The 17,097-nt window shown below is 52.5% G+C and overlaps 2 protein-coding genes and 2 non-coding genes across 5 annotated transcripts; all 4 read left to right on the top strand.

Annotated features, from left to right (window-relative positions):
* The first annotated feature begins 2 nt into the window (after positions 1 to 2).
* On the top strand, positions 3 to 3,711 carry Atp6v1g2 (ATPase H+ transporting V1 subunit G2). 2 transcript variants are annotated; one of them, XM_050132354.1, is made up of 4 exons: positions 3 to 84; positions 340 to 440; positions 881 to 3,014; positions 3,071 to 3,711. In XM_050132354.1, exons 1-3 carry the CDS (start codon positions 3 to 5, stop codon positions 1,052 to 1,054), a joined length of 357 nt encoding a protein of 118 aa, XP_049988311.1. In that variant the 3' UTR covers positions 1,055 to 3,014; positions 3,071 to 3,711. The 2 variants fall into 2 exon arrangements, with proteins under 2 accessions (XP_049988311.1, XP_049988310.1); XM_050132353.1 differs by having other exon boundaries at positions 15 to 65; positions 340 to 3,014.
* A 1,683-nt stretch (positions 3,712 to 5,394) lies between these two features.
* On the top strand, positions 5,395 to 17,089 carry Ddx39b (DExD-box helicase 39B). The gene is made up of 7 exons (XM_050132345.1): positions 5,395 to 5,528; positions 6,740 to 7,071; positions 7,622 to 7,749; positions 7,936 to 8,028; positions 10,642 to 10,825; positions 13,505 to 13,623; positions 16,001 to 17,089. The coding sequence occupies exons 2-7, from the start codon at positions 6,861 to 6,863 to the stop codon at positions 16,214 to 16,216; spliced, it is 951 nt and encodes a 316-aa protein (XP_049988302.1). The 5' UTR covers positions 5,395 to 5,528; positions 6,740 to 6,860; the 3' UTR covers positions 16,217 to 17,089.
* LOC126494907 (small nucleolar RNA SNORD83) lies at positions 6,375 to 6,450 on the top strand. The gene has a single exon (XR_007590090.1). It is a non-coding gene; the product is annotated as a small nucleolar RNA SNORD83 (small nucleolar RNA).
* Positions 10,878 to 10,954, top strand: LOC126494908 (small nucleolar RNA SNORD83). The gene has a single exon (XR_007590091.1). It is a non-coding gene; the product is annotated as a small nucleolar RNA SNORD83 (small nucleolar RNA).
* Positions 17,090 to 17,097: the final 8 nt, after the last annotated feature.

The following is a 17,097-nucleotide window of genomic DNA, read 5'->3' as shown; positions in this document are numbered from 1 at the left end:
AAATGGCCAGTCAGTCCCAGGGTATCCAGCAGCTCCTGCAAGCAGAGAAGAGGGCAGCGGAGAAGGTGGCCGATGCCAGGAAGAGTGAGCTTCCTCTTTCCTCTGGAAGGAGAATCTAGGGGCAGGGGATAGCGGGCATTTGAGTCCTTAGGAAAACCCAAGGATAATGGAGACAGAGCTGGGGGGCCGAAAGCTTATTAGGATAGAAGAAGTGGGTGGGTTTTAGAATCGAGCGCTTGGTTGGCTGACAGGAAGCTGAATAACTTTCTTGAGGGGACTGGTCCCTGCTAGCACACCAGTGTGTGTATGTGTCTATACCCACTGTCCTTCTGCCTCTAGGGAAGGCCCGACGACTGAAGCAGGCGAAGGAGGAGGCCCAGATGGAGGTGGAGCAATACCGCAGGGAGCGTGAGCAGGAGTTCCAGAGCAAGCAGCAGGCGGTGAGCTGACGGGCAGCAGGGGTGGACCCGCCCAGGTGCAAATTAGTGGGCGCCTCCTGTGAGACGTGTGCAGGTGCCTCAACAAGAAACTGGGGTGTGAGGGGACTGAAGGGATCCTGGCAACATCCATTGGGGGCGGGGTTCACAGTCTGTGTGGAGTGTGGCAACATCGATGGGGGAGCAGCCTTCACAGTCTGTGTGGAGTGCGGCAACATCGATGGGGGGGGGGCAGAGTTTTATGGCCATCGTGGTGAGGTTTTAGACTCTGGGTGAGAAATCGGGATTGTGCTGACCTGTCTGGTACCCAGATGTTTTTGTGGGGTGCATGTAGTTTTGAAAAGGTTTTCCAAGCTTTATTCGGGATCCTCCCTTCTGCACGCTGGGACCTTTCTTTCTCTGTTTCTGCTTTTTTCTTTCTTTCCCTCCTCCCCCTCCCCCAGGCCATGGGCTCTCAGGGTAACCTGTCTGCTGAAGTGGAACAGGCCACCAGACGCCAGGTCCAGGGCATGCAGAGCTCCCAGCAGAGAAATCGGGAGCGTGTCCTGGCTCAGCTTCTTGGCATGGTCTGTGACGTCAGGCCCCAGGTCCACCCCAACTACCGGATCACTGTCTAGGACATCATAGGGACAATGTCCCTAGAGGCTGACTCCTGCCAGCTCCTTCCATAGAGAAATATCCCAACTGGAATCGCTTGCTTGTGTAGCATGCACAGAGTCCTGGCTTTGATCCCTAGTACCCCCGCCCCATCACTTCACATCATAACCTGTTCCCAGGAGAGATTATCCTAGGGGACAGGAGCCAACATTCTCCCGCAAGGCTTACATCCTACTCAAACCCGAACCTCTGTGTTCCATGAGACCACTGGAACTATACTAAGGAATGCCCAACTCGTCCTCACCCGAGCCTTCTGTAAGACATGTGACATGGTGTCGGGGGTGTGGATTGCACCCTGACTTCAGAGCTCACCCGAGTCTTCTGTGAGACATGTGACATGGTGACGGGGGTGTGGATTGCACCCTGACTTCAGAGCTGGCGGGTTTGGGCTCCTCTCCCTCCTCTGTTCCTTGCTGGCTGCTAGACTGGGACAAGCTATTTAACCTGGAAGCCCCAGTGCCCTCCTGTTTGTAACTGGTATGATAGCAGTGTTCGCCCTGAAAGGTGGTGCTGTGACCCGTGCTGTAAGAAGTCAGCACAGCTCCAGATGGGCACTAGTTGTGATTCGATGTATGACAAGCCTGTGTTATGATCACCATCCCGACCCCCGCTTGCCTGCCCGAGTCCGAATACTCTGTTCTCGGCACTCCGTGATGCTCGGTCATTGTGACTCTAGCAATCTCTAAAGATTGTCTGTGCTGCTCTTCCCAGGCACCTCATGGCCCCTGAAAAGTCAGTATGATAATGCCATTTAGCCCCTCGCAGAGTCCCAAGTGTATGTTGAACCCCTTAGCGCCTCTCTCTGGTTCTCGTGAGTGGGTCTCTCCCTTTGGCTCTCCTTCCCTGTTTTCCTGAAGCCTACTGCACCTCAGAGCTGAAGGATGCAGTGACACCCACATTCACGGGTTCCTTTCTGTGCCCTCAACACCTCGCTTCCCCGTGCAACAGCAGTGTCAATAAAGTATCCACCACGCGTCACTTGGTGATGAGAGTGGCCTCTTCTTGCCTCACCCTTTCTCATTTTGGTTCACTCGCCTCAGATCTCTGCAAGAGGCTGAGCTGGGACGCTTTTGGAAAAGCAAAAACACATAGTAATGTATTCATTTCCCTCAAACAGGAACACGTGTGGCTCTTTGGGAACCAAGGCCTGCATAGGATAACAGTAAGAGACAAGCTGGTGTGTCGGGACAGGCACTCTGCACCTTCCCTTGTTCTACCTTCTTATTAGTGCCTGGTGTGTGTGTGCGTGTGCACGTGTGGTGTGTGTCTGTGCATGTGTGTCAAAGAGAGAGGGGGAGGGAAGGAGGGAGAGAGAGGAGAGAAAGAGAGATGGAGAGAGAGAGAGTCTCACGGTGTATCTTACTATGTACCCCTAACTGTCCTGGAATTTGCTAAGGAGACCACCTGGCCTTGAACTCACAGAGATCCACAAGCCTCTGCCTCTTGAGTACTGGGATTAAAGACGCGCCACCACGCCTGGCTTGACATTGTGTGTTTAGGTCTTTGCTCTCATTATGTAAAGTATCAGATGATAGGCTGTTGTGTCCCCAGAGCCCAGGATAGCACTCGGCACATGATTGGCAGCTGGCGAATACCGTAGAGTGAAATGATGCTGGGGTGGGGACCGCTCTGTGACTCCCGTTCTTGCAGCAGCTCTCCTCACTACGGGAGGGGCTCCTCTCCTTTCGCCCAGTGAGAATCAGTGAGGTAACCTATAGTCTTTTCTTGCATGACTTTTCTGTAGGTAGACATAAAAGAAAGTCCATTTATGCCAGATAGCTCACTAATGAAAGACCTAAGAAACGGCTCCTCCAAGTCTAGACTGGCAGACCGAGGGGCCCATTGGCGGTAGTGTGGGTGGTAGGTCATTCACAGGAGCAGGGAGACCGAGGGGCCCATTGGCGGTAGCGTGGGTGGTAGGTCACTCTCAGGAGCAGGGAGACCGAGGGGCCCATTGGCGGTAGCGTGGGTGGTAGGTCACTCTCAGGAGCAGGGAGACCGGAGCAGCTTCTCATCAAAAAGTCGTCTTCCTCCATCATCAGAGCTCTCTGATCCACGCGGATCCACCGGAGACGCCCGTCACCGGGACACAGTCTGGGAGAAGGGCTCTGTGTCTTGCAACTTCTTTCTGAGAGTCTTCTCTAATCTCATGAGGGGGGATGTGTCAATCCAGAAGAAATAGCTATGCGAAATCAACCAGAGTTTTGAAGTAGGAGACAGACGTGATGGGAAATTGGGATGCTTCCATCTTGGTGTGACCGTGCTACCTGGACTGCTTCGGCCGTCTTGCTTTATTCTCTGTTTGCTTATGTTTATAGGAGTAGTTGAGCAGGGCACGGTGCCTTTAATCCCAGCACTTGAAGGCTGAGGTGGGAGAATTGAGGGTCTGAGGCTAGTCTGGGCCATATAACAGACTCAAACTCACTGACAAAGAAAAGGAATCACGTAAGACGAGGCCTCTCCTTGCTCTGGGCCACTGGCCCAGGTTAAAGCATTGCTAAAATCACTATGAACGTTAACAAGTTATTTAAGTGTTTATCATAAGGGCTCCTCTGACGTTCACCAACAGGTGGGGCAATTTGACTCTCTACGGACAGCTGTCGGACAATTCCTTTCTGCCTCGACGGACAGCTGTCGGACAATTCCTTTCTGCCTCGGCTGCCTTAAGCAGGACTGTCAGCCAGTCAGATCATCCTTTGCCCAGCACTGGCCATTTTGAACACTTTGGAAAAACCACCCAGTGATGACAGCTAATTGTTTCAGCTCTTTAAGGTGTAGCCTCAGTCAAGACTGTATCAGTTGGCTACTGGATTTTTTGCTATCACAAGCTTTGATGGACTCTAGACGACATTTAGTCCCCTGTCATCATCCCGTACCTCCCTCTCCGTGGTAGCGTGGTGGAACTTCCCATTCTGGAGCAGAGGGGGCCTTATGACTGGTGCTAAAAAGGGACAAAACTGCCGGGCGGTGGTGGCACACGCCTTTAATCCCAGCACTCGGGAGGCAGAGACAGGCGGATATCTGTGAGTTCGAGGCCAGCCTGGTCTACAAGAGCTAGTTCCAGGACAGGAATCAAAAAAGGTACGGAAAAAACCCTGTCTCGAAAATTAAAAAAAAAGGGGGGGACAATACTCATTGGTGCAAACAGAAGCCTTCACTGCACAAGTTTGTATGGTTGGTGCAAACACAAGCCTTCACTGTATGAGTTTGTGTGGTTGGTGCAAACATCCTTTGCTGGCTGTAAAGCAGCATGTTTGGCTCACTTGGTGGGTCAGCAGGGATAGCCGGGGATAAACCGTACTGTGTTACCCTCCTGAGTGCTACAACGTTAGATCCAATAAAAGGCTTCTCTTGAGAGGGCTTCTCTGGCCTTTTAGGCTGAGCTGGTAACAGAAGCGGCTGAGAACCTGGGAAGTCTTCACAGCCATGGGCCCCAGATACCTCTCTCTCTGGTGCTGCGGCACTTCCTAGTGTACTAGGGTCCCAAATCCCCGCTTACTCCTAGGCGCACACAAAAGCTGTGGCGTCTGTGATGCCAACACGAGAGGGCGCACCTCCCACAGCAGCGAATGCTTCTGAGTTGATCAGGACACAGCCTTGGTGACAATGGTACCTCTCTTATTGTTGAGGGGGGACGTGTGCTGACAGGGAAAACTCGCGCTTACATTTATGATGCAGCGGGTCAGCAGAACATCACTCTTTATGTAGGTAGCGTCTCAAAGAAAGGAGTACTACATATATAGGGGGGAAATCCAGGCTGAATAATGGAGCTGCTGAGTAGGAATAAGGGCATTCTGCTATCATTAATAATAATGGAAAAATAGTTTAACTCCCAAACCCCACCATTTGTTTTTTAACGCTTAGACAGAATGCAAACCTCCATCTCCCAAGCTGCTACGCTGCTAGTAACACTGGATAGATCGTGCTCATTCTCCCCGCAACCCCACCACACCACCCTCCCCCGGGAAGGTCTGACGGGCTCGGCCACCCCCAGGTCACCTTGACGACCAGGCTCAGGCCCCCGTGAGAACGCGTCCCGCTCGGCACGCAGAGTCCGCGGCGCCCAGAGAGAGGCGTCCAGAGATAAGCCTGGAGTGGCAAAGGAAACAAAACAAAAGCAAAGCCGAACGCCGAGGGGAGAGGTGTGGAGAAGCGGGGAAGCATTTCGGGGAAGAGGCGCGAGCTTCGCGCCCTGCTGCTGTCCCTGGCGGCGGCGGAGGGGCCCGAGGACGGATTCCAAACAGGCGTTTCTCAGAGGCAGCCCCGGAGCGCGCGCGGCGGGAGGTCCGCCGCGGGGCCGACTTCCGGCATCCCGCGCCTGCGCCCTGGCAGCCGGGAAGGCGGCCAGGCGGCGGCCGCGCCTGGAACCGGAAGTGAAGGCAGGTTCCCGCCTCCGTTCGGGCTGCCGCCGCCATACGCGCTCGCAGTGCTTAGGTAAGGCTCGGCCTCGGGTGCCATCCGCTGCCATCCGCCCTCCCCGCGCCGCGTCCCACCGCCCGCGCCGCTGATCCCGCTCTCCCGGGCCGCGCGGTCCGGCTGCCGGCGCGTAGTCGGGCACCCGACTCCATTGTCCTCGTCCCTTCCCGGGGAGCCAGCCCTGCCGGGCCCCCGTCCAAGATGGTGGCCGTGGCCGCCGCCGCGCTCCTTCGCGGCGTGGGTGACCCAGCGTGTCCCTTCCCCTCCCCCCGGGGCCGAGGCCACCGGGGGCGGCGCCTTGGGAGGGCGGGGCCGCCCGTCGCGGGCCTGCAGGGTGGGGGACGAGATGGCGCCCGCCCGGGCCCGTTCCAAGCGCCCCCCGAATGGCTGCCCCCGTGCGTGGCCGGCGGTGTCGCCACGAAAGGACGTCCTCCCGGGACGCGCGGGGCGGCGCGAAGACCGAGGCTGGGCAAGCGCTGCCGTTTAACTGCGCACGCTCCAGCCTTCCCGGTTGTGGGTTTTTTCTGGCATTGAGCCATTTGTACCCCTGCACCTCTGCCCCTTCTGTACCCCTGCACCTCTCTCAACTTCTGCACCTCCTCCCTCTCCTGCACCCCAGCGTTTCCTGCACCTCTCCACCTCCTGCATCCCTCTACCTCCCGCACTCCCTGCACCCTCTGCACCTCCTCTCCTGTACCCCTTCATTTCCTGCACACACACACACACACACACACACCCGCACCTCCCGTTCTGGCGGTAGGCCTCCCCGCCCACCTTCCCTCCAGCTTCCCCGGGGTCGGGGCTGGGATCGCGGGTGTGCGCCGCCGGGACGGGCACCCACGTGATTCTGGACGGGTGACCACAGCCACATGATGTTCGCAATTGCTAGTGAGCGCTCCGCGCAGTGCTGACATTTATCTATCACCCTTGACTGATGGCTGATGGTGGGGACCAGCACCGGGCGGTGACAGGGACAGCGCAGCCTTAAGTCTCCTCGTCCCCGTGCATTTCCCCCTCCCGCCAGTCGTTTTTCACGGTGTCTGAGTAAGCCGCCGACACCTGAGACCGCTCTCCACGTGTCCCGTTTGGTGTTGTGTGTCTCTCTGTCACTTTCCTTCCGGGCAAGGTTTGTAGTTGAGGGAAAGTAGGAAGAAGTGGGGTGGACCAGAAGTACAGAGTCTATTTGTGACTGATGAGTTTTCCTTTGTTGTTGTTCTCCACTCTCCCAGCTCTTCCGTCAGAACACTGGTGTCTTTCCCTTCTGTTCCTCGAACGCCTCTTTCCCCTTCTTTCTCACCTGCTCTGGGACCACTCACCCCAAGACCTCCCTCTTCCCGTGCTGGCCCAGTTATGGCAGAGAATGACGTCGACAACGAGCTCTTAGACTACGAAGATGATGAAGTGGAGACAGCGGCTGGGGGAGATGGGACCGAAGCGCCTGCCAAGAAAGACGTCAAGGGCTCCTACGTCTCCATCCACAGCTCTGGCTTCCGAGACTTCCTGCTCAAGCCAGAGCTGCTCCGGGCCATTGTAGACTGTGGCTTTGAGCATCCATCAGAAGGTGGGCAGAGACCTTAAGGATCTTAAGGAGGGGATTGTGTTTAGGATAGGCCAGGCCATGAGATTGTATCCATAAGTCAGCACTAGAAGATTCTCCTTGGCTTTGATCAGACAGAGGGCCTGGCTGGACCTTAGTTCCCGTCTTTCGGGCCAGGGCGGCTGTGGTCTCTAACAACCGTAATGATTGGTCTAAAGGTGCTGGCTTCTGGGTCATATGCCAAGTCCTTCATTTTGTCCAAGATTGCAGGGTTACCTGACCCAAAAGCATAGAATTGGCCTGTAGTAGGCATTCAGGTTCCTGGATTGTTAGAGTGTAGGGAAAATAAAGACAGCCAGGGACATTGGAGGTGAGCTGTTGGCAGGTGCCAGAGGGTTTTTATAGCACCAGGGAGGCCTGAAGCTAAGAAGGGCTTGACTTGGATATAAATGTGACCAATGGGACAGAGATAGGACGGTCTGAAAGGTGATGGGGACCAGGTGAAAAATCTGGAGTATCAGCTGGGAAGAAGGGGTTGGCGGGGTGCAAAAAGTCTTCCCCCTTTCCCTTCTAGTCCAGCATGAATGCATCCCTCAGGCCATTCTGGGGATGGATGTCCTGTGCCAGGCCAAGTCGGGCATGGGGAAGACAGCAGTGTTTGTCCTGGCCACACTGCAGCAGCTGGAGCCAATCACTGGGCAGGTATGTTGGGGCAGTGCTGGGGAGGGCACGGACACTGGCTATAAGACACTCTCAGAGCTGGTCTCCCTGCCAGCTGGGGGAATGTTCTTGTTCTGTAGCGGCATGGGCTTAAGCACTTTTGTGACGACAGTCACTCTGGAGAGGGTGGCGAAGGACTGACTTCACTGTCTCCGTTGCTCCCTTGAGGTGTCTGTGCTGGTGATGTGTCACACTAGGGAGCTGGCCTTTCAGATCAGCAAGGAGTACGAGCGCTTCTCAAAGTACATGCCGAACGTCAAGGTGAGAGGCTGAGACGCCAGGGACGGGGTGTGGGGGTCGGAGTATGAGGTGAGCTCCCGCGGGCAGCATGGGTGTCTTTACTGCAGTGGCAGGGCCTTCTGCAGCTGTCCGTGCGGGTGCAGTGCTGTGACTGCATCTGTGTCCCTGAGAGTTCGATGACACTTTGATTTACTTTTTTTATTTTTTGTGGTGTTGTAAATCTGATTCCAGAGCCTTGAGCTGCTAAGTGAGTCTGCTCCTGCGCTACCCTATGCATTGTTTATGTAGTTTCTGCCTGCATGGCAGTGGGCACCAGATCTCATTACAAATGGTTGTGAGCCACCACATGGTTGCTGGGAATTGAACTCAGGACCTCTAGGAAGAGCAGTCAGTGCTCTTAACCTCTTAACCATCTCTCCCAGTCCCCACCCCGTGCCTTGTTTTTAAGTTTAAGATCGACTCTTAACCAAATTACCCTGGTAGGCCTTGAACTCACCTCAGACTAGAGCCAGCCCTGAACCTGAGCCTCCTGCCTCAGCTTCCTGAGTAGTTGGGACAGGCCTTTGGCTGGAGCGCTCTTTTGTTCCCCAGCACTGCTTGTCAGATGGCTGGAGAGAGGTCGTGTGTAGCAAGAGGGAGCAAAAGCTTCAAAATAGCTGTGTGTGGACTCTAGGGTGATAGGAGACCGTAAGAGGTGGCCGTGTCTGCTACGGTGATACGGCGAGGACTTTGACCAGGAGCTTGGCATTGTTTAGGGACGTGGAGATGATGTGTTGCTATGCTTAAGTGTGTGGGGTCTGCTGTGACCAGAGTGCTTCATGGCCCTGTGACACGTAGACTCCTGTTCTGGTTGGGGGGGGGGGGAACAGTCCTTTGCTCACGCTCTTTACAGATAACAGTTTTGCTTGGTTGAGAAAGAATATCACCATGGGCAGGCAGGGGTTATGGGTGTGTGCCACCACCCTCACTCAACTGTATGTTTTAAACTAGTAATTTTGAGGCCGAACCCTAAACTGAAAATAATTTTTTAAAAACCAAAGTAGGGCCGAAGGCTCTGGTTAGAGTGTGTGCTCCGCAGCCTGGTGGCTGAGCTGTGAGCTCAGACTGCATGAAAGCAGAAGGGAGAGCCAGGCTCCCACCCCAGCATGTGCACACAACACGATGGGTTATTTATTTAGTCATCCACGATGGGTTATTTATTTAGTCATCCACCCGTCTATTTATTTATTTGGACTGGCTTTTTCTGTGTAGTCTTGTAACGTGCTCTGTAGACCAGGCTGGCCCTGCCTCTGACTCCTGAGTGCTGGCATTAAAGGCCTGCAGTGCACCACCATGCTCGACCCAGAATGCTCTTAGGGTTGGGATCAAATACAAGGCTGGGCCAGGCATGGTGGCACATTCTTTTAATTTCAGCACTTGGGAGACAGAGGCCTGTGAATCTCTGAGGCATGGTCTACAGAGTGAGTTCCAGGATAGCCAGGACTACACAGAGGAACCCTGTCTTGTGTAGGGATGAACCTGGATATGGTGTGTGCACCTATAGTTGCAGTTAGTTAGGGTGAATACCCCATGTGCTGCCCCCACCCCTCGTCAGTCACTTACAGAATTGTCTATTTTTCTCTGGTCACCATTAGGTCTTGCTTACTCTTTCCTCAGTAGTTACTCCAGACCAAAACTTATATTTGGAAGCGTAATAGATGTAAGGTAGTACATTTTGGGCATGAATGCTCCTGTTTGCCGCCAACCTTGTTAACCATTAGTGGTTTTGGAGTGAGAGTGGAGGAAGAGGTTACCATAGAATAAGCGTTGGGGAGGCTGGAGAGATGGCTCTGAGGTTAAGAGCACTGGCTGCTCTTCCAGAGGTCCTGAGTACATAATTAAGTATACACTGTATACATAAATCTTCAAAGAAAAAAGAATAAGTGTGTGACATTGTGCTCCCTGATTGTTCTTTCCCCTTGAAACTGGAGAAGTCCACGGGGTACTTGATGTAGTATTACAGCTCAGATCCCAGCATTCACCTAGTAGTTTACACAAGGCAAGACTTAATCTTGGCACTCAGGAGGTCAGCCAAAGCTACACCAGCTGAGTTAGGGAAGCTTAGTATTGTGTGTGTGTGTGTGTGTGTGTGTTTGTAGTACTTCACACTTACTGACGGCTTGTGTTCTTGCTGTTTTCATTCTTCTAAGAAAGCCATGGCTTTAGATTCACATGGGCCTTACTGTGTGGGTCAGCCAGGGCTATGTAGAGAGCCTGTCTCAAAAAAAAAAAAAAAAAGGCATTTGAGTGACTGGACACTCTTCTTCATCCCTGCCCCCAGTTGGCCCTGCAGTGCCGATCAGGTCCCTTTGTTTCTTGCCTGATGTTTGGAGGCTTGTGAGTCACTGCAGGTCTGACAGCCAGCAGCTGGTCTACAGTCAGCTAAGAGTGGGCACCGCTATCTGGCAGGGTGGTCTGTGCCTTCTCCTAGCATTTGGGCAGCAGACGGGCTGATCACAAAGTGAATGTAAGGCCAGTTAGGGCTACACAGTGAAACTTTATCACAAGAGAAGGAAAGGGGAAAGGTAAGTAACATGGACTCTGGGGAGACTGGAGCCTCTTCCTGTCTCATGAGCCTTTCCTGTTGGCTGACAGGTGGCAGTGTTTTTTGGCGGTCTGTCTATCAAAAAGGATGAAGAGGTGCTGAAGAAGAACTGCCCACACATCGTCGTGGGGACTCCCGGCCGGATTCTAGCCCTGGCTCGAAATAAGAGCCTGAACCTCAAGCACATTAAACACTTTATCTTGGACGAGTGTGACAAGATGCTTGAACAGCTCGGTGAGTGGCTGTGCTTGGCTGGGATCAGGGGGTTTGGGAGCTGCCCCTTGGAGCCAAATGATGTTTGCTTGACACGGGAGCACGCGTGTGCAAGGACGACTCTGGATCTATCACCCATGACTGATGGCTCTGCATTCCTTTTCCTCCCCTGGGGTTGGGCGCTGAAGGCCTTGTGCATGCTGGCCTGTTAAAGTAGAGCAGAGGGGCCTGCCCTTCTGCCCCAGGACAAAGTGGTTCTCAACCTTTCTGATGGTGCAACTGTTGTGACCCCCAACCATGAGATTGTTTTTGTTGCTATTTCATAACTGTAATTTTGCTACTGTTATGAATCAAAATGTAAATATCTGATACGGGACCCTTGTGAAAGGATGTTCACCCCTCCCCTGTCTGGACTCACAGGTTGAGAACCGCTGTGGTTATAGTATGCCTGACCAGAATCCATGAACAAGCAGGTTTCTAGAGGTCAATTCTGAGGTTCATCCGAGTGTTCACAGAAGTCATGAGTTCTGGTTGGGCAGTTTGTCACGTGGGGTTGAAAGAAAGTTTTTTGTTTTGTCTTCTCTCTCTCTCTCTCTCTCTCTCTCTTTCTCTCTCTTTCTCTTTCTCTCTCTTTTTCTTTGGTTTTTCGAGACAGGGTTTCTCTGTGGCTTTGGAGCCTGTCCTGGCACTAGCTCTGTAGACCAGAATGGTCTCGAGCTCACAGAGATCCGCCTGCCTCTGTCTCCCCAGTGCTGGGATTAAAGGCCTGAGCCACCACTGCCCAGCTAAAAGAAAATGTTAAGGATTTTGTAGGGCAATTAAGAGCGGACGGCTCTTTAGAGGACCTGGGTTCATCCCAGCACCAATGTGGCAGCCATAATGGTCTGTAATCTAAGAACATCTTGTTCCTCTTGGTCTCCATGGGCACCGAATAGAAGTGGAGCACAGACAGAACATCCATACACTTTAAAAATGAAGGTGTTCAAGGGTGAGAACTGGCTGCTCTTCCATCCCAGCACATTCCCACATGGCAGTGTAGCCATGTGTAGCTCCAGACTCAGGGGATCCAAAGCCCTCTTACACCTACACACATAATAAAAATTAAAAATAACTTAGTGCTGGGTGGTGGTGGTGCACACCTTTAATCCCAGCACTAAGGGTGAGGCTAAGGGTCTCTTAAGTTGAAGACCAGCCTGGTCTACACACTGAAACTCGTTCCCTTAAAAACAAAATAAAAACTTGTGTGCCTTTAAACCCAGGTGGGTCTTTATGAATTGCAAGCCAGCCAAGGGCTACATAGTAAGATCCTATTTTTTTTTTATTTGAAATATATTACTACAAGATAATTAGGGCTAGCAAGGAATAAATTGTTTTTTATATTATTTTTATTGAGCTCTACATCTTTCTCTGCTCGGCTTCCTGCCTCTCCCTTCCCCCTTTCAACCCTCCCCCAAAGTCCCCATGCTCCCAATTTACTCAGGAGATCTTGTCTTTTTCTACTTTCTACTTCCCATGTAGATTAGATCTATGTAAGTCTCTCTTAGTGTCTGCATTGTTGTCTAAATTCTCTGGGATTGTGGTTTGTAGGCTGGCTTTCCTTGCTTTATGTCTAAAAACCACCTATGAGTGAGTACGTGTGATAATTGTCTTTCTATTGGTTACCTCACTCAAAATAGTGTTTTCTAGCTCCATCCATTTTAAGACCTTATCTTTAAAACAAAACCAAAAAAAAAAAAAATAAAACAATAATTTTGGTTTGGTTAGTTGCAAGAGTAGGAAAGCACATAGCCCCAGAGGGAAGTCTTTCCAAATGGCCTTTGGCTGCCTAAGATGGCAGAGTAACGGTGGGCATTAGGTCCTATTTGCCTGGCCGTTCAGGGATGTGAGGCTGGAGTCAAGGTGAAGGCCAGAGTGGATGATGGCTTCAGTGAGTGCTTTGTAGACTGGTGCAGGGGAAGAGCTGCTGGACCGCCTCAGCGTGTGGTTTTTTATGTACACATCAGTACGTCGCTCTTCCTGGCATGGACCTTGCTGTGTGAGCCTGACTGGCAACTCAGACCAGCCTACCCCTACTTCCTGAGTGCTGGGATTCAAGATGTCTACCACCACACTTGGCAAGATAGTTTGTGTTTAAGGTTTATTTTTGTATGGAATGTTCCAGAGATTTCTGTGTCATTCTTGTGTAGGGGCTGTACTAGTCCTCCCTTTATAGTCCAGCTTTAGTGCTGCTGGGGGGCTTGGGTTATTATTTCTCTGTGATTTCCCATGGAGGCCTTGGCTTCCCTAGCAGCAAGAGCTCCTGCATGCTGAGCCTCTCTCCAGCCTCATGCTCTGTGTTTAAGGACTGCCATTCCTGAGCCCATGTTGGATTTTGTCCCCATTTTATAAATTTGGACTTTAGGTTAAGTTAAATTTCTTGGCTAAAAAAAGGGCCGAGAACCTGACCCCAAGTATCTTTGTAAATACATCGCTTTTTTCCATGTTGTTACTTTTGTTTTTTTCAATCTCGAGTAGCCTTGGCTGGTCTTAAAACTCAAAATATAACTCCTGATCCTCCTGCCTCCTAAGTTCTGGTATTATAAGGCTGTGCCCCAAGCCTGGCTTGTTCTGGAGATGATGGAGGGAGGAGGCCGTGGCTCTAGAGTGACTCCTGCGCTCTCACTGGCTGTGGCCTCACTTCCTTCTGCAATCCTCCCGCAGACATGCGTCGGGATGTCCAGGAAATCTTTCGCATGACCCCCCATGAGAAGCAGGTCATGATGTTCAGTGCTACCTTGAGCAAAGAGATCCGGCCAGTCTGCCGCAAGTTCATGCAAGATGTAAATACCTTCTCCTTCTCTCCCTCCACTCCCCGCCCGCTGCCTCCTCCCCTTCCTCGCCCTCTTCCTCCAGACTCCCTTGTCCTTCAAACACCAAGAAGGGAGCTTGTGTCCACCTGGGAGTGACGGCTCCTTGAAGAAACACAGAGGCAGAGACAGTTAGCGCTAGGGTCTGCGCGTGCCAGGGAAACTCCGGAAGACTTGGTCGGGTTAACTTGAGAGCGGGTAGCGTTTGACATTTTTTAATCACAACATTTTTGAACCTCTTCTCACTGTCGGGGGTAGGGCACGATTTTGTGCCCTGTCACCTGCCATCGTTTCCTCCACACGACCACAGCCACGCACCCTCCAGGTGGCATGGGGCTTTCAGCTGGAGCCTCTGTTCACCGAAATGCATACATCTCAGAGGCAGGAGAGCAAGACAGGGACAGTCAGGTGGCAGGGCCTGTCAAGAAGAAGAGCAAGCAAACGGCACCACGAATCCACTCCTCCCAGCTCCAGGGGCGGGGGCCTTTGGCACCTCAGTCCCCAGTCCCCCCTCCTTCCTGCCCATACCTCCTTGCGCCCATTGGAGCCTTGGCTGATGTGAGCTGGCAGCAGAGAAGCTGAGGCACGGCGGGAGCACGCAGACCTACCAGCAGTGGATGGCAGCGCGGAGGCCACGGGGAGCCTGACCAGGATGCTGAGGACCAAACCAGCCTCTTTTTCTCTTCCCGGTTTCCTGAACCTAATGTGCTGTACCCCATTTCCCCATACTTGTTGGGGGAGGGGTGTCCTGAACGGGGTGGTGGAATTTTTCCCTCTCTTATTTTTTCTTAAAGGAGGGTGATGGGAAAAGCCAAACAGGAAGCTGTACTGGGATGTAACCAGGAGGGTGGCAGCGCCAAGACTGAGCATGGAAGGGTGGGGTCCACCTGCCCTGACCCATTTCTTCCCTTGAGAAGATGGCTGCCTCTTGGGCCGGGCTTGGGGCTAGAATTAGGAAGCTGTGAGACTTACTTGGGGAGCTGCCTTACCAGCCTGCTTTCGGGAGGAGACTTTTTTTTTTTTTTTTTTTTTTTTTTTTTTCGAGACAGGGTTTCTCTGTGGTTTTGGGAGCCTGTCCTGGAACTAGCTTTTGTAGACCAGGCTGGTCTCGCACTGGGAGGAGACGTCTTTATTCCTTCTTTATCCCTGGCTCTCTGAACTGTCTCTCGAGACAGAATGGAACACTGGGAAAGTCCCGCCTGAAGTTCACTGGTGTCTGATTGAATACTTAGGTTCCTCCCTCCCCTTCAAGGGCTCAGGGTGGGCATACAGTTCTTCCTGAAATGTGAGAGCAGTTCCTTTCCATTGCCTTTTCACCTTTGATGCTAAAAGATGGTTGTATTTGATTTTCAGAGAAAGGCAGTTGGGCAGGGAAGCTGTAAATCTTAAAACTGCTGGGATGGAGGGAGCTGGAGGAGGGCAAGAGAGGGGCCATGTCCTTAGACTCCAAGTAAGTAGATTGGCTCAGGAATGGAGTCTGTAGGCATCTGCAGGGGTTGGGGCTGCAGAGAACGGGAGACCCCTGAGGGTCAGCACAAGCTGCTAAGGATGCTGTCTGGTGCCATAAAAGAGGAAATGTTGGGAAAAGTCAAAGTTGTGCTGAGTTAGAGCTCAAAAAGGTGGTCAGGTCCAGCTGTGGCTGGGGGAAGCCTGCACTTCCTATTGTCAAGGACCATGTGTTGACCCCTCACCTCCTGAGTATAGATTGTTTGACTGACGAGTTTCCCCTAAAGCTGATCTAGTGGTTTGAGTACAGGTTGTCTCTCAACTTTGTCAATGTTTGCTTCTCTTTAATGACATTTTAAAACTTCATCCTCAGCCAGCTGAGACTGGGGTCCGTTTGCACTAATGCCCGGCTTTAGGATGGCTTTAGGACTGTGTCCACTACAACTTTCTGGCCTTGAGGACATAGGCTGACGTGTGTTGAGAGGACAGTTAAGTGGGGCAATTGTCCCTGTCCTGTTCTGGCGCCATTGCCCAGGCCCCAGCACCCCTGCCTCCTGTGTGACTTGGCCATGCTGTCCCCTTGAGCACTGTCTTCCATCGTTAATCATCCCCCCACCAGCTCCACCTGACACTGGCATGTTGTAACTGTGAGCTTCAGTGCTCTGCAGAGTTCCTTTCTCTGACTGTTCTCAGTTGGGCTTCTCGAAATCCAACTGATGCTGATGCTACCAGATGCACTGGAAAGGGACCTCATTACTAGAGTGTTCTTTGTGGTGGGAGGGGCTTCAGTCTTCTCTCTCCTCCCCATCAGTCCATGGGGTGTATTGGAGATCAGCGTCCTCCACCCCCCCAGGTTTAACCCCCCCACTCTGCCCTCCTCCTGCCCCCACCCTCCTTCCCTCAGCCTATGGAGATCTTCGTGGATGACGAGACCAAGTTGACGCTGCACGGGTTGCAGCAATACTACGTGAAACTGAAGGACAATGAGAAGAACCGGAAGCTTTTTGACCTTCTCGATGTCCTCGAGTTCAACCAGGTCAGTATTGAGGGTTTCTGTGGGCATGAGCACTGGGCAGCTCCAGCTGTGGCAAAAGCCTGTGTAGGAGGAGCCTGTGTTTGAGGAGCCAGTAAGCGAAGAGGTGAGAGTGGAGAGCAAGTCTGAGGCGTTGCTGGGTGAGAGGACTTGATGACCTCAGCAAGTGGAGAAGCCTTGAGATGGGGACGCTCAGCTGTCGCCTCTTGTAGTCACCTGAGAGTAGCAGTGTCAGCCTGTGCTCAGGTGGCCGCAGAGCCAATATGGGGCTCTTAGTGTTTGAAGAGGCTCATCTGCTTTTCTAGGCTGTAGCTGTCATTCCTAGCATTTTCCTGAGGTGGCCTCACCCTTGTGTGCCGGTGTGAGGTCTTGTGTCATGGCAGCTCAGAGGCAGGCTTTCAGAAGTCTTGTCCTAGACCCAGGCAGATGGTTCAAGAGGAGAAAAGAACATCCAAGAAGAAACGGGATAAGGGACTGGGGAACTCCGTTAGGAATTCTGCCAGAGCTGGGCTGTGGTGGCATCTGCCTTTAACCTCAGCTCTCAGGAGACGGAGGCAGCCAAGCCTCTTGAGTTCAACTCCAGGCTGGTCTATAGACTGAGGTCCAGAACAGCCAGGGCTACACAGAAACCAAAGAACTAGCCAAGCAAAAGTTCTGCCAGGTGTGCTGGCCCACAATTTTTTTTTTTTTTTTTTTTTTTTGGTTTTTTGAGACAGGGTTTCTTTGTGGCTTTGGAGCCTGTCCTGGAACTAGCTCTGTAGACCAGGCTGGTCTTGAACTCAGAGAGATCCGCCTGCCTCTGCCTCCCGAGTGCCGGGATTAAAGGTGTGCGCCACCATCGCCCAGCTGCTGGCCCACATTTTTAAACTCGAGCACTGATTAGTGAAAGACAGGGAACCTTTGGGAGTTAAGTTCTGGGCCAGCCTGGTCTACATAATGTGTTTCAGGACAACTAGGGCTACACAGAG

The sequence above is a fragment of the Alexandromys fortis genome, unplaced genomic scaffold (genome assembly GCF_014885135.2).
Source record: "Alexandromys fortis isolate MF-2015 unplaced genomic scaffold, M_Fortis_MF-2015_v1.1 scaffold_422, whole genome shotgun sequence".
Taxonomy (NCBI): domain Eukaryota; kingdom Metazoa; phylum Chordata; class Mammalia; order Rodentia; family Cricetidae; genus Alexandromys; species Alexandromys fortis.
This window is presented reverse-complemented; position numbering and strand designations above follow the sequence as displayed.

Excerpts from the sequence above, each read along its gene's own strand:
- Atp6v1g2 (XM_050132354.1), top strand. The coding sequence starts at position 3 with ATGGCCAGTCAGTCCCAGGGTATCCAGCAGCTCCTGCAAGCAGAGAAG. Across the intron at positions 85-339 it reads GGTGGCCGATGCCAGGAAGA|GGAAGGCCCGACGACTGAAG; the intron begins GTGAGCTTCCTC and ends TTCTGCCTCTAG. Across the intron at positions 441-880 it reads TCCAGAGCAAGCAGCAGGCG|GCCATGGGCTCTCAGGGTAA; the intron begins GTGAGCTGACGG and ends CCCCTCCCCCAG.
- Ddx39b (XM_050132345.1), top strand. The coding sequence starts at position 6,861 with ATGGCAGAGAATGACGTCGACAACGAGCTCTTAGACTACGAAGATGAT. Across the intron at positions 7,072-7,621 it reads CTTTGAGCATCCATCAGAAG|TCCAGCATGAATGCATCCCT; the intron begins GTGGGCAGAGAC and ends TTTCCCTTCTAG. Across the intron at positions 8,029-10,641 it reads AGTACATGCCGAACGTCAAG|GTGGCAGTGTTTTTTGGCGG; the intron begins GTGAGAGGCTGA and ends GTTGGCTGACAG.